This window comes from Marmota monax, unplaced genomic scaffold, assembly GCF_021218885.2.
Source record: "Marmota monax isolate L192 unplaced genomic scaffold, Marmota_monax_Labrador192_F-V1.1 WCK01_AAM20220418_F8-fsc00042, whole genome shotgun sequence".
Taxonomy (NCBI): domain Eukaryota; kingdom Metazoa; phylum Chordata; class Mammalia; order Rodentia; family Sciuridae; genus Marmota; species Marmota monax.
Genome location: NW_026693008.1, coordinates 2,068,439 through 2,082,624, shown reverse-complemented (window position 1 = coordinate 2,082,624; position 14,186 = coordinate 2,068,439). Strand labels below are relative to the sequence as shown.

The 14,186-nt window shown below is 42.1% G+C and overlaps 1 protein-coding gene across 3 annotated transcripts in view; it reads right to left on the bottom strand.

Moving 5' to 3' along the window:
* Positions 1-14,186, bottom strand: part of Adamts9 (ADAM metallopeptidase with thrombospondin type 1 motif 9) — a 157,669-nt gene that overhangs the window by 104,686 nt on the left and 38,797 nt on the right. For all 3 annotated transcript variants that reach the window (XM_046452740.2, XM_046452741.2, XM_058582078.1), the window contains 2 exons: positions 11,565-11,669; positions 5,704-5,849 (listed from right to left, as the gene is read on the bottom strand). In XM_046452740.2, the coding sequence (XP_046308696.1) occupies positions 5,704-5,849; positions 11,565-11,669 (251 nt within the window). The remainder of the gene's footprint in view (positions 1-5,703; positions 5,850-11,564; positions 11,670-14,186) is intronic.

Below are 14,186 nucleotides of genomic sequence, written 5' to 3'. Positions count from 1 at the left end.
AACACCCACTATCTACTCCATGGGGCTGTAGGGAGTGTTAACTTCATCATTACATTCAAAGCACTTGAACATGGCTTTGCATACTGTAAGTGTTTAATAAACACTTAGCTATTACAGGGTATGGCAAAATATGGTCCATGAACCAAATCTGGCCTGCCACATGGCTCATGGTTTCAGACTGATTATCATTTTAAAGAAATTGGAGCATCACAATAGCTAAGCTGTGGAACCAACCTAGGTGCCCTTCAACAGATGAATGGATAAATAAAATGTGGTCTATATACACAATGGAATATTACTCAGCCTTAAAGAAGAATGAAATTTGCTGGTAAATGGATGGAACTGGAGACTATCATGCTAAGTGAAATAAGCCACTCCCAAAAAACCAAAGGCTGAATGTTTTTTTCTGATATGCAGATGCTAACTCACAGTAAGTGGGCAGGGCTAGGGAAAACAGAGGTACTTTAGGTAGAGGGGAGTGAAGGGAGCCACATCCCCAGCCCTTTTCTAATATTTTATTTAGAGACAAGGTCTTGCTGCATTGCTCAGGGCCTCACTAAGTTGCTGAGGCAGCTTTGAACTTGTGATCCTCCTCCCTCAGCCTCCCAAGCCACTGGAATTACAGGCTTGCGCCACCACACCCAGCCTTCATATGACTTTAATGAATGTAAATGTGCCCTTCTGAACCATATGGCATTTCTTCTTAGACAATGTGGTTTCTGCTGAATTTGCATGGTACTGTGAGCTAGGGAAAGCTTCAGCCAGCTGAACTTAATCTTTCATCATGGAAAAATTAAACTTATAATTTAATGATTTAACTGGATAGAAGGGTAATGTTTCCATGTAGGCAAAACCCCCAAATTATAGGAAATTTAGCTTTAAAAATAATATCCACCACATTTTCTAACTATTAAGATCCTTTAAAGATATTGCATGCCAGAGATAGGTGGGAAGGACTGAAGGAAATTGCTAGAGTCATTGTTATCTTGTAGAGCCAAGTTGGATCTTTCCTCTGGCACATTACACAACCACGACCTGTAAACAGAGAGGAAGTTTGGGATGATGTGTGGCCAAAGTTAAGAAGGGATTTTTGCAAAGATCATCACAGGTGTATTCTACGTTTAAGTAAGATTTCATCAGCAGTTGCTATATCTAGCAGGAAATATGTAGTTCATGATCCCTTTTCTCATATCTGAGTTTATTATTATTTCCATCAGTCTCTTAATTTAAAAGTAAAATAGTAGCATGAAAAAGGAAAGTTCTTTGCTTTACCTAGAGAATTGGCACGACTTTTTTTTTTCTATTTTGACAGACTGGAGCAATTCTATTACCTGTTTTGTTTCAGCTACCAGGAAGCTCAAGGCCAAATTTTGAACACAAAGCAATAACCAAAGGGCCCAGCAGCCTGATGATACATCTTCTAGCTCCAACGCTTGGTCTTATTTTGATGTTCTAACTTTTACATTTTCTGGTGGGCCCAGTTTAGATTTTACTCTTTCACGTGTTTCTTATGGGTCAGGAGACCCACGTAATTAATTGTCCAATCCAGGACACTTTTCACAGGAGTGAAAATAAGAGCTATTAATAATTTCCCCGGGGGAACAGACATAAAGTGGGATTAACCTTACAAACCAAGACATGTGGGCATCTTATTATGTACAGGGTGGATCAAATGGAGAGTTAAAAAGTCAGGCACGGTGGTGCACCTGTGATCCCAGCTGCTCGGGAGGCTGAGGCAGGAGGAGCCCAAGTTCAAATCTAGCCTCAGCGACTTATCGAGGCCTTAAGCAATTTAGTGAGACCCTGTCTCTAAATAAAATGTAAAAAAAGGGCTAAAGACATGGCTCAGTGGTTAAGCAGCCCTAAGTTCAATCCCCTATACCATTAATGAACAAACAAAAAAGCAAGCAAGCATTTTAAGACAAATATCAGGCCTCCACCTGTAGTAACATATACCAGTTCAACCCAAAACTTGGGGAAAGCTACTTTTCTTACCTTTTTTTTTTTCTTTTTGCTGTACCGTGGATTGAACTGAGGGCCACTCGACCACTGAGCCCCATCCCCAGCCCTTTTTCATATTTTATTTAGAGACAGGGTCTCACTGAGTTGCTTAGGGTCTTGCTTTTGTGGAGGCTGGCTTTGAACTCACAATTCTGCTGCCTCAGCCTCCGGAGCTGCACCTGCACTATGTATCTTCTATGACTTTTTTGATTTCAGGGCAGAGGGAGAATTCTAAAAATATGGCATAAAATTTCCAGAGACTAACTAAATACATTCTTAAATCACATCGATACTGTTAAAATGCTAAATAGAACAATCCAGTGTCCCTAGGAGACACATGTATCGGACCCTAAAAATGGAGCTTACCATGTATTCTAAAGGCTCATCCAACTGAGAAAAAGAGGATTCCCAGGGAGGAGGGACTGTTCCCCTCAAGATCCTTGTGAAACATGAAACCATGGGTCCTGATAACGGAGCCAGAAGAAACCACTTCCACCTTGTACAAAGTGAGCCCTCTGCTCTGAAGTTCTCTGAACAAGCTTTTGCCCTGAGATTGGGATGGGATTTTCTCTGCTTTGTGTCCCTTTCACTTTTCCAATGCACCCCCCCCCCAAGTATTCAGAAGCAGTCTCCTTTCCTCAATTAACAGGAGCACCCTAAAGAGCAAATAACTCCGAGGAGTTTCAATGGCACGATGTGGCTCTGACCCTCAAGGAGGTGGATTGTATTTTTCCCCCCAAGTCTCTCCCAGCACACAGCAAGGACAAAGGCCTCTAATTGAGGTCTTTAATGATAGGCTCTTAACTTCTGAATGGGAGGATCTTTGTTTCACTTTGAAGCTCAGACTCCTTTTGGTGAGAGCTTCACACTGGGGTGATTTTCTTTGTCTGCCCTTTCCAATTAGGGAGTGATTTATCTCTCTTCACTTTCCTCATTTCTTCAAGAATGGCTTTAAGACTTTAAAAAAAAAAATCCCAACACAAAACCAAACCAAAAGGTCACTTCTTTTGGAATGGAATATTCTGGAATCAAAGTTTAAGAAGCACTTATAAAGCATCTACTATTCGAAATATAGCAATACAGCACTTAGTGTAATTTGGTTTCAAGGTAGGCACCTGATGAATTTTAATTCGTTAAAAATAATCACTGGATTTGCTGCTAACAGCAAAGGTCTTGTCGATGTTCATTGTTTGTTTTGTAGTTGTAGATGGACAGGATGCCTTTATTTTATTTGTTTATTTTTATGTGGTGCTGAGGATTGAACCCAGGGCCTCATACACGCTAGGCAAGTGCTCTACACCCTGAGTGACAGCCACAGCCCAACAGCAAATGTTGATCAAAAGACTTGATTTTAAACTTCAACAATACAGGCAGCTAGGATATATAGTTAGGTTTAAAAAAGTAACACGAGCCTCACTTTAAATTATGGGATACTGATTTCATATAATACACACAAGATCCGCAATCTATTTGAAAAGTCTGAATTGACACACATCAAATTATTTTTTGGCATATATAAAAAAAAGAAAAACATTATTTTTCAGCAGAAAGTTCTTAAGGGGGTAAGAAAAATGGTGTCAAAAACTTTCAAGTCATACCTTTTTGAATTTTTCTGAACATGAACACTATTTCTCCTACTATAAAAATGCAAAGTATGTGCTATGAGATATATGCTATGTAGAAAGTCTAATGTTTATTCATTTTTACCTATAGCTACAATGTTAGTGTTATGAACCAGTTTTGGGGCTTTTTTCTTCCTTGGAGACCATTTTGTGTGTGTGTGTATGTGTGTGTGTGTGTTGCTGGGGATTGAATCCAGGGCCTTGTGCATGCAAGGCAAGCGCTCTACTAACTGAGCTCTATCCCTAACCCAAGACTAATATTAAGCAGACAAGATACACATACTGCACTGTGAGCAAAAATAAATTGATCATTATTTATTATTTGTACCATAGAATATTTACTTAGACCATTGCTTATAAACCAGTGGATTATAGCTCTGTTATTTCTTGTAAATAAAATGCAGATTTTTCTTATACAAAAAACATATTGTCAACATTAGATTTGAGCAGCACCCAGCACAATTGTACCACTTTTACTCTAAAATAAACATTTTTTTTTTTTTTTTTGTACTGGGGATGGAACCCAGGGACACTCGACCACTGAGCCACATCCCCAGTCCTTTATATATTCTATTTTGAGACAGGGTCTCGTTGAGTTGCTTAGGGCCTCACTAAGTTGCTGAGGCTGGCTTTGAACTTGCCATCCTTCTGCCTCAGCCTCCAGAGCTGCTGGGATGACAGGTGTGCATGATGATGCCCAGATAGGATAAACTTTTATAGTCTGCTAGCTCTTTATTCTTTTTTTACTTCTCTCCACAACTGAGTTTGCTATCACTAATCAAAAGTGTTAAAAAAATAAATAAATGAGTACTTCAAGGCAGACTTGTTTTACATGATCCCAAAGTAGATGGGCTGGGTGCAGTGGTGCATGCCTTCAGTCCCAGCTACACAGAAGGCTGAGGCAGGAGGATCCCTTGAGCCCTGGAGCTGGGGACCAGACTGGGCAACAGAGGGAGACTTTGAATCAATCAATCCATTGATCAATTGATCAATCAATCAATCAAAGTCGTTGATTTATACATCTAAAGCTACCCCTACACCGTGAAGACTCCTTGGGTTCCCAGTCTATATAGATGCAATGACAAATCCAAGAAGTGACATGTAAACCATTACTTCCGACATAAAGATATGATTTACTGTCTACTCCCCTGACAAACACATAGTAAATGCTGGAAAAAACCACAAGATCCATGGCCTTATTGGAACATATAAGTGCTAGCGAGGCTAGGCTGGCAGAGGCTGCAGGGTCACATCTTGAGAACTGAAAGGCAGGTCAACTCCCCACCTGGACACAGTCAGGCTATGGGATAGGAACCCCAGGAGTCTCACCTATAAATTTAGACTGATTCAAAAGGTAATTCCCTGCAGTGGAACATGCCTGTAATCCCAGCAGCTAAGGAGGCTGAGGCAGGAGGATTGCAAGTTCAAGGCCAGCCTCAGCAACTTAGTGAGGCCCTAAGCAACTCATTTATAGCAACTTATATATATATATATATATATATATATATATATATATATATATACTTATATTTATAGAGACCCTATCTCTATAAATAAAATATAAAAAAGGGCTGGGGATGTAGCTCAGTGGTTAAGCACCCCTGGGTACCAAATAATAATAATAATAATTAAAATTATTATTATTACTATTATTCCCTGACCTGTGGCTCCAGGATATCTGGGGTCTGCTGCTCACAGCCATAAAGGATCCTGGGAGCCTTTGTGGCATCTCAGTGTTATTTAACTGAACTCTGGATGAATATGCCTTGTGTATGTTTTAAAAAGTTCCTTGTGCAAGTAAGTGTGCCCTCCATGAGCAAGCTGGCCCATGCTCCAGGTGGCACTGAGACCCACCTGACTGCCCAAACCGGGAAGCAGACCCACCATCCCAGGACTGCCAATTGCTTGGGAGACCAACCTAACACTGAAGGACCTGGGGGGCTAAATAAGGAGAAGATCGAGAGGTACTTGGAGTTACCTGCTGACTATCTTGGACCATGTTCCTGTCAGCCTCCTGCTACCCCGCCCCCCCCATCCCTCCCCCCCCCCTCCGGCAGTCAACGATAATTCTAGAACTTACTCTGGTCGGTTGCACTCTCGGATGGCTGTTTTGATCCCCCCTCCGCATGTTCTTGAGCAGGTTCCAAAGTGACTCCAACTTCCCCAGGATCCGTCAGTCGCGGGGACCTCCATTTCTTTGGGAACACAAAATCCATACTTGCAGTGCTGTATTTAATAAGGGCGACAGTGAGGGAGGGCTGGTGCCAGGAGTCACTGCAGGACCCTGTCCTCTTAAACATGCCGTCCTTCCTCTCTCATCTCTTTATTCTTTACCATAGTTTATGAAATGCTGCGCATGTGCCATCTATGGGGAGCGTGAGCTCTGTGAGGATTTAGCCCTGTAAGGATCTTAATTTTAGGCTGGGTCTTCAGGTATAGCTTGCTTGTGGGGGAAAAAAAGCCAGTTGAGTGAGGGGCTGCAGGCTGGCAGAGCGACTCCAGTGGCCAGCTTTAGACTGCTTAAGTCTCCAGCTTGGAAAAATGCAGAGTGGACATGGGCAGGTGGTGGTAGGCAGGACAGGACAAAGTGAGCTTTGCATATGGACCTCCATTCACAAGGCCTCCGGTAAAATAGCAATGCTTTCCTGTTTTTCTTATCTTTATTTTTTGTACCAGGGATTGAACCCAGGGGCGCTTAACCACTGAGCCCCATTCCCAGCCCTATTTTGTATTATATTTAGAGACAGGGTCTCCCTGAGTTGCTCAGGGCCTCACTAAGTTGTTGAGGCTGGCTTTAAACTCACGATCCTCCTGCCTCAGCCTCCCAAATCTTATTGAGGCTCTAAGCAATTCAGTGAGACCCTGTCCAGCTCCCCTTGGATTTGAAAACCCAATTTTAATTCACCAGGGAAGAGGGAGGGGAAAAAGTAGTTACATGATTTCTATAAACTCACTTCAAGAAAATACTTAGGATCAGGAAGTAACAAAGGGCCCTCTCAGGGTCCCCTAAAGTTGATTCCTTTATTATTGTTGCTGCTGTTACTAAGGCTTCAGCTTCTGCAGCCTGGAGCAGGAGGGAGGCCATGATTTTAAAAGAATCATAAAAAATAAAATAGGGGCTGGGCTGGGGCTCAGCAGCAGGGTGCTTGCCTTGCACACGTGAGGCCCTGGGTTCCGTCCTCAGCACCACAGAAAAATAAACAACAAAAAAAATAAAGATATTACAAAAATAGAATTAAGTTAAACTCCTCAGCAGGACAGGGAGTGGCCCACGTGGACCCTCTGCCATTGTGGGGGTGGCAAGCCCTGACACAAAGGTCACCGAGCAGTGGACAAAGGAAGAGTGGCGGCAGTGGCTGCAGGAGGGTGACACCCCGCCGCTCTCTCAGATCTCTGGAGTGGAGCGGCCTGTGGCTGTGTGACGGATCTCAGGGGGACAGAGCCGCCTCTGGAGGGCGGAGGCAGAGGCTCCAGGCTGGGCAGAGCGGGGCCAGGGCGTCTCCATGGGAAGAGTGTCCCTGTCCACTGAAGGCCGTGGCTTGGCTGTTTGGAGGTGCAGCCCAGCCTGTCCCTGGCAGTCCCCGCCTCCTCCTTTGACCTGATCCCCTCCAGCGTCTGAGGACAGCAGACGTCCTTCTCCCTGGGCTGTCTGGCCAAGCTGCGGTGGCCCACGCTACCTGACATCACTGATCCTGTCTCTACTGTCACACTCCCTGGGGTGCCTGTGCACAAAGACAGGCAAGAGGGCAGCTGGGCCTGGAGCCCCCGCCCAGGAGGAGCTAACCAGGCCCAAGAGAGGACGGAGAATTCTAGAAGCACACTAAAGCATTTTGGAAACAAAAATCGAAATAAATCCTAATGGTATTTAACCCAGTATATCTAAAAACATTATTAATTCTACATGCAGTCAGTATAAAAATTACTTTGATTTTTCTATTTTATTGTCAACTATTGCTGTTAATCCCTTACCATGCCAAATCTAGAAATCAGACATTATCATAGGTATGTGTGCCTAGGAAAGACATTATATATATCACATGTTTGAAATGTTATATATGAATGTATAGACATATATGGTATTGCTAATATATGTTTATATATTATATGTGTATGATGTATGTGTGTATAATTATACACACATATGTATGATTATATATGCACATATATGCATAATCATACACATACCTAATATGTATAACATTATAAATATATATTACATATACATGCATATATTCCATGTATATACATGTTATATACACATATGTATTTTATACACATAATATGCATGTAATATATGAATATATATATGTAATATACATGTGATATATGTATATTCACACATATATTACAATTATAAATAATAAACATATATATTACAAATATTATGAATGATATACATAAATATTATATGTATACTTATGTGCATACACATATACTATATGTGATATATAAGATATGTATGTCATATATGTATATGTGTGTATATGTATATGTATACATGCATATACTATATGCAACACATAACATCATAATAACATATATATTAATAATTATTGATGCTATAATAATCACATACAATATACCATCACATATAATATACCATATATCATCATATTATGTCTATCACTATATAAATAATAAATAATGTTGATATACACTCAGTACCACCCAATATCTCAAACACTTGCAAAGTATCAGGGAACCTAGGGCCTCACACATGTCCTGGGTCTGATGACAGAATGAGAGGCGGCCACTGCAGGAAGCTTTCTCTTGCCCTCTAGGGCCCACAACCTGGCTGTATTTTGCATGTCAGTGCACCCCAGACCAGACTGGCATTTCAAGTGCATGGTAGCCACACGTGGCCACACCCAGGACCAAGCAGCCTGGGGTCAAAGGTCAACAGATCAGCAGGCCTCTGCTGTAGCGGTGGCTCCTAGAAACTGGCTCTGTGGCCCAGGGCAGGGTGGGAGTCTGTGTCCACAGCTGGAAAGGGAGCCCCTCTGACCAGGCTGTCCTGGGTCTGATGACAGGAGGCCTTGGGAACAGCTGAGCACAGGGTGCAGCTTAGGTAGGATTGGGGTGCCGGTGGGCATCCACACTGACCAGGGCCGGGCACTGCTCTGAGCAGGTTGACTATCCCGGTTCCAAAATGCAAAACCCAGAAGGCCCCGAATCCCAGACTTGTTAAGGGTGGGCACGAGGCCACGGTCACGGTTCCCCACTGGGCTTGACGTGGTGGGTGCTGATCAGAACCAAGGGAGACCAGAAATATCATGGACAACTGTCCTCAATCTGTGTGTCCAAGGTGCACAGGACCTGGGTCCCGTCACCAAGGTGCTCACTACGTGCATGTGAATATCCCACAGTCCAAGAAAACTCTGGAATCTGAGCCCCTTCAAACCTCCAGCCCTTCAGATAAGGGACTAGCATGACCTCCATTTCTTTTTTTTCCCTTAGTTGTAGATGGACACAGTACCTTTATTTTATTTATTTTTATGTGGTACGAGGATGGAACCTAGGGCCTCACACATGCTAAGTGTTCTACCACTGAGCTACAACCCCAGCCCCTAATACCTTCATTTCTTTTTTTCTTCTCTCTCTCTCTCTCTCTCTCTCTTTTGGCAGGGGGGTACTGGGGATTGAACCCAGGGGCACTTAACCACTGAACTATATCCTCAGCCCTTTTTTATATTTTATTTAGAAATAGAGTCTCACGGAGTTGCTGAGGCTAGCTTTGAACTCACGATCCTCCTGCCTCAGCCTCCCGAGCTGCTGGGATTACAGGCATGAGCCACATAATAGCTCCATAACTTGTCTAGTTTTTGTATCATATAAAGAGGCAATTTGCTTAAAACATAATAATTGGATTGAACCTGAACAAAATTCTTAACTAACACAAAATCAAGGTGAAATTCAGCCTTCCCATCTTGCTACCAGGAATCCAAAACAGAGAAAGAAACTCAGAGGAATAGGGTGATACAAGCTGGGGATGTTTGGGAAATATGTTTAAACAAAACAAAAACTGGCTGGGCACAGTGGCAATCACAGTGGAGCAGGCCTGTAATCCCAGCAGCTCAGGAGGCTGAGGCAGGAAGATCACGAGTTCAAAGCCAGCCTCAGCAACTTAGTGAGGCCCTAAGCAACTCAGTGAGACACTGTCTCTAAATAAAATATAAAAAGGGCTGAGGATGAGGCTCAGTGGTCGAGTGCCCCTGGGTTCCATCCCCAGTATAAAACAAAAAAAACCTCAAACTATTTACCAGGCAAATCCGACAAATCTTAATTCTATATGGGAATTGCCATTACATCATAACAAAGCTTTAAGTGGCTGGTGGATGGAACTAGAGCCAAAAAAAGTCAGCCTTTCTTAAAAGTGTCCCAAACTATTTAGCTGATATTTTATATCCATGCATCTATCTAAGAGGTTGGAAGGTAAATGTGGAGGCCAACTTCAATTCAAGGATTCTCTGGACTCAAAAAACAGGGTTAAAGTGAAATGTTAATGGACTTAACAAGAGAGCACAGCAAATAAAGAGACATTAGTGAGTCATTCATCAAAATAACACTGTGTCAGCAGCCCAAGATGGATTACTACGGAGGGAGCAGGGCAGAGAGAACAGAAAGAAAAAAAATTAACCCAGCAGCAACGGGAGTCGGAATGCTGGCATGCAGACCGGAGACCCACACTGCCAATTCTGTGAAATCAACACTAAACAAGAAAAATCACAAGGGACTCCTATGCCAGCCTGGGTACCTTCTCCAGCATTTGCAAAATGCATGATCTTAAGAGTACCTGTACATCCCCACACCTTCAGTAAAAGCTGTTAGACTTGGCCACTCTTCTAGAATATGATTAAAATGGACCTATTGTGCTGGTATGGTGATGCACACTTGTCAGCCTGGCGGCTCAGGAGGCTGAGGCAGGAGGATGGCGAGTTCAAAGCCAGCCTCCGCAACTTAGCGAGGCCCTAAGCCACTCAGTGAGACCCTGTCTCTAAATAAAATACAAAATAAGGCTGGGGATGGGGCTCAGTGGTTAAGTGCCCCTGAGTTTAATCCCTGGTACAAAAAAAAAAAAATGGGGAAGTGGGAGTAAAACCCTGTTATCAATTAAGATCCCTTTGAAGGAGCCATTCTGGGTCCTAATAATTCTACAAAGTAAAAGGAAAGAAGATGAATGAGAATGAAGAGTTATAAACGTGAGTAAGATAGCTAACAGGTAGAAGAACTACCTACATATAAAGACGACAAATCTCAGAAATAGAATCCAGCGACTGGATCACTGTCAATGCTACATGCATTCATCCTTACAGAATTACAAAATAAAAAGAAAAAAAAAAAAGAATCAGGATTTATCTCTCAAACTTTGTGCCACCAAATTTTGGGGGGGAGGGATGATGATATCACTAACTCATGACTCTGATTTTTCGATGCACACAGGACAGGAGGGTAAGTTAATCATACCCCTAGGTGCGTGGGACACAGCTGTCCCCGGGCCACATAAGGAGTGGATTTCGTTTAGTTATTAACAAAATCACTGGGAACCATGACAAGTAGTAGCTCATGAGAATCTGGACTTGGATATGTACCAAGTGACATCATCTCTCCTTAAAGGGAACAGCAGAGGCTGGCAAGAGCCTGGTGTCACAGGGGAGGACAGAATCCGTTCTCTGCACCTCCTGATTCTGAGATGCTCCGTCAAGTTTGCAGTGCCGCTCTCAAAACAGAAAGCAAACAACCCAAAAAACACTCCTGCACACGGCATTAGAATTTCAGAATGGCTCAAAAGAGAAGTGTTCAATTAGGAGACTGTCCCCACATGCAGGCAATAATGATCTCTGGTGTCAGGATCATGCCATCATGTGAGTCTCACATTTTCAAAAGCTCCCTGAACCTTTCTCTGCAGCCCCAGGGTGGGGAGAGGCAATGGGGGGTACTTGCCTTTCCAGGCTCACACTCAGTCCCGTCGGCCCAGGGCGTGTGCTGAGTCCGGCAGCCTTTGTGAGCCCCATCCACGTTATTGCACCAGAGCCGTCTACACTGCACCTGCTCGATTCAGTTGAATGAAGAGACAGTGGAATTAAGACAGAATCTTTCAATGAATGCTTTGCCAAAGGTATAGGGGAACTTGGAAAGGGATTTTTTTTTCTTCATTAAATGATGAAATAGTCCCAGGGTGATAACGAGCAGCCCTGAGCAGCCCTGTCTGCCTGGGAGGATAGACTGTAGCATAAAAGGGGACCCACCATGCATTTGAGATATACAGATGAAGAGACTGAGGTTCAGAGAGACAAAGGAGCATGTGGGAATTGTGTGATGTGAGTTTGGTTGTTGAGTTAGGGAGTGATCAGATATGATTTGTGTTTCAGTTTGGCCTGACTCAAAGTGCATTCATGCATGTGTGTGTGTATGTCTCTGTGTGTGTGCTTCTACTAGGGCCATGTATTATCATGATCATATTATGAATCGTTTCTAAGGCTTTTAGGGGTTGTTAGAGGATAGAAGGTATTAGATAGTGTACAATATTTCAGACCTACACAAAGTATTAAAAAGTAACATAAAGCACTTCACAGAAGAAGAAATATGAATGGTCAAAAAATGCTCAACATCTCTAGAAATTAGAGAAATGCAAATCAAAACTACACAGAGATTCCATCTCCCTCCAGTCAGAATGGCAATCATCAAGAATATAAGCAACAAAAAATGTCGGCGAGGATGTAGAGAAAAGATTCATTCATCCATTGCTGATGGGACTGCAAATTGGTGCAATCACTCTGGAAAGCAGTATGGAGATTCCTCAGAAAACTGGGAATGGAACCCAGCTATCCCACTCCTCGGCATATACCCAAAGGACTTTTAAAAATCAGCATACTACAGTGATGCAGCCACATCAATGTTTATAACAGCTCAATTCACAATAGCTAAACTATGGAACCAACCTAGGCATCCTTCAACAAATGAATGAATAAAGAAAATGTGGTATATACACATAATGGAATATTACTCAAACTTAAAGAAGAATGGAATTGTGGCATTTGCTGGTAGATGAATGGAACTGGAGATTATCATGCTAAGTGAAATAAGCCAGTCCCAAAAAAACAAAGATAAAATGTTCTCTCTGATATGCAGAGATAAGGAAGGGAGGGAGAATAGAAGTTCACTGGGTTAGACAAAGGAGAATGAAGGGCAGGGAGGGGGATGGGTATGGGAAAGACAGTGGAGTGAATGGGACAGAACTTTCCTGTGTTCATATATGAGCACACAACCAGGGACAACCACAAGAATGGGATCCTAATTAGAATAAGATATACTCCATGTATGTATAATATGTCAAGATATACTCTACTATCATGTACATCAAGAAAGAACAAATAAAAATGAGCAAAAGGAAAAAAAAATAACATAATGGATACCTATGTACCCATTGCCCTGTTAAGGAAAGAAGAGTTCACAGGTAAGCTAAAACCTTTTGTACCCATCCTGGGTCTCTTCCTTGCTCCCTCTCTGCAGAGGTGACCCACTCTGATTGATGATGACTTCATTGGTCCCAAAGTTTTTACACAACAGCATAAAAATCTAGCAGTTACACAGCATTTAAGCTTCATGCAAACTGATTTTGATACATTCTGAAACATTGTTCTTCCTCTGAATACTATGTTTTAAAGATTTATTTTAGCAGGGCTGGGGTTGTGGCTCAGCGGTACAGCACTCACCTAGCATGTACAAGGCCCTGGGTTCAATCCTCAGCACCACATTAAATAAATAAATAAATAAATAAATAAAGGTATTGACAACACAACTAGAAAATAAAAAAATTTAAAAGAAAGATTTATTTTAGCTATTTCAATGCATACTTTTAAAAAAAAGATTTCTCTAATTTATATTTTTCCTAATTATTAAAATAAACCAAAATCAGTCAGGCTTATGGTATAAAAATTAAGAAAGAACTAAATATATACTCTGAAAAATAGGGAAAAAAAGTCCCTCGAGCTCTCCACCCATTCCCTGTCACTTTTCCCCCTCTTTTGAGACTTGAAGACACACTCTATGCAATTATTCATCTTATTCTTTAACTTAAATTACATGAGCAGGAACATGTGTCTTGCGTAGATCATTTTCATCTGCTATGTAATATTCCACTAAATGGAGATACTAAAATATGCTTAACCTTTCTTTTGTTTAACACTTCAATGACTCCTTTTTTTTTTTTTTTTTTGGTACCAGGGATTGAACCCAGGGGCACTCAACCACTGAGCCACATCCCCAGCCCTATTTTATGTTTTATTTAGAGACAGGGTCTCCCTGAGTTGCTCAGGGCCTCACTAAGTTGCTGAGGCTGGCTTTGAACTTGTGATCCTCCTGCCTCAGAGTCAATGACTCTTAATTCGTGCCATCATGGGTAACATATAAATGGGTATTATTAAGGTAGAATGACTCAAAATTTTAAATTATTTCCATGGAATCACTGTACTTTTTGCAACTTACTCTGCAACCTCTGAAGGGTCTCCCAGCAACACACACACACAGCCCCAAAGGGACAGAGCGGGACAACCCACAGGAGCA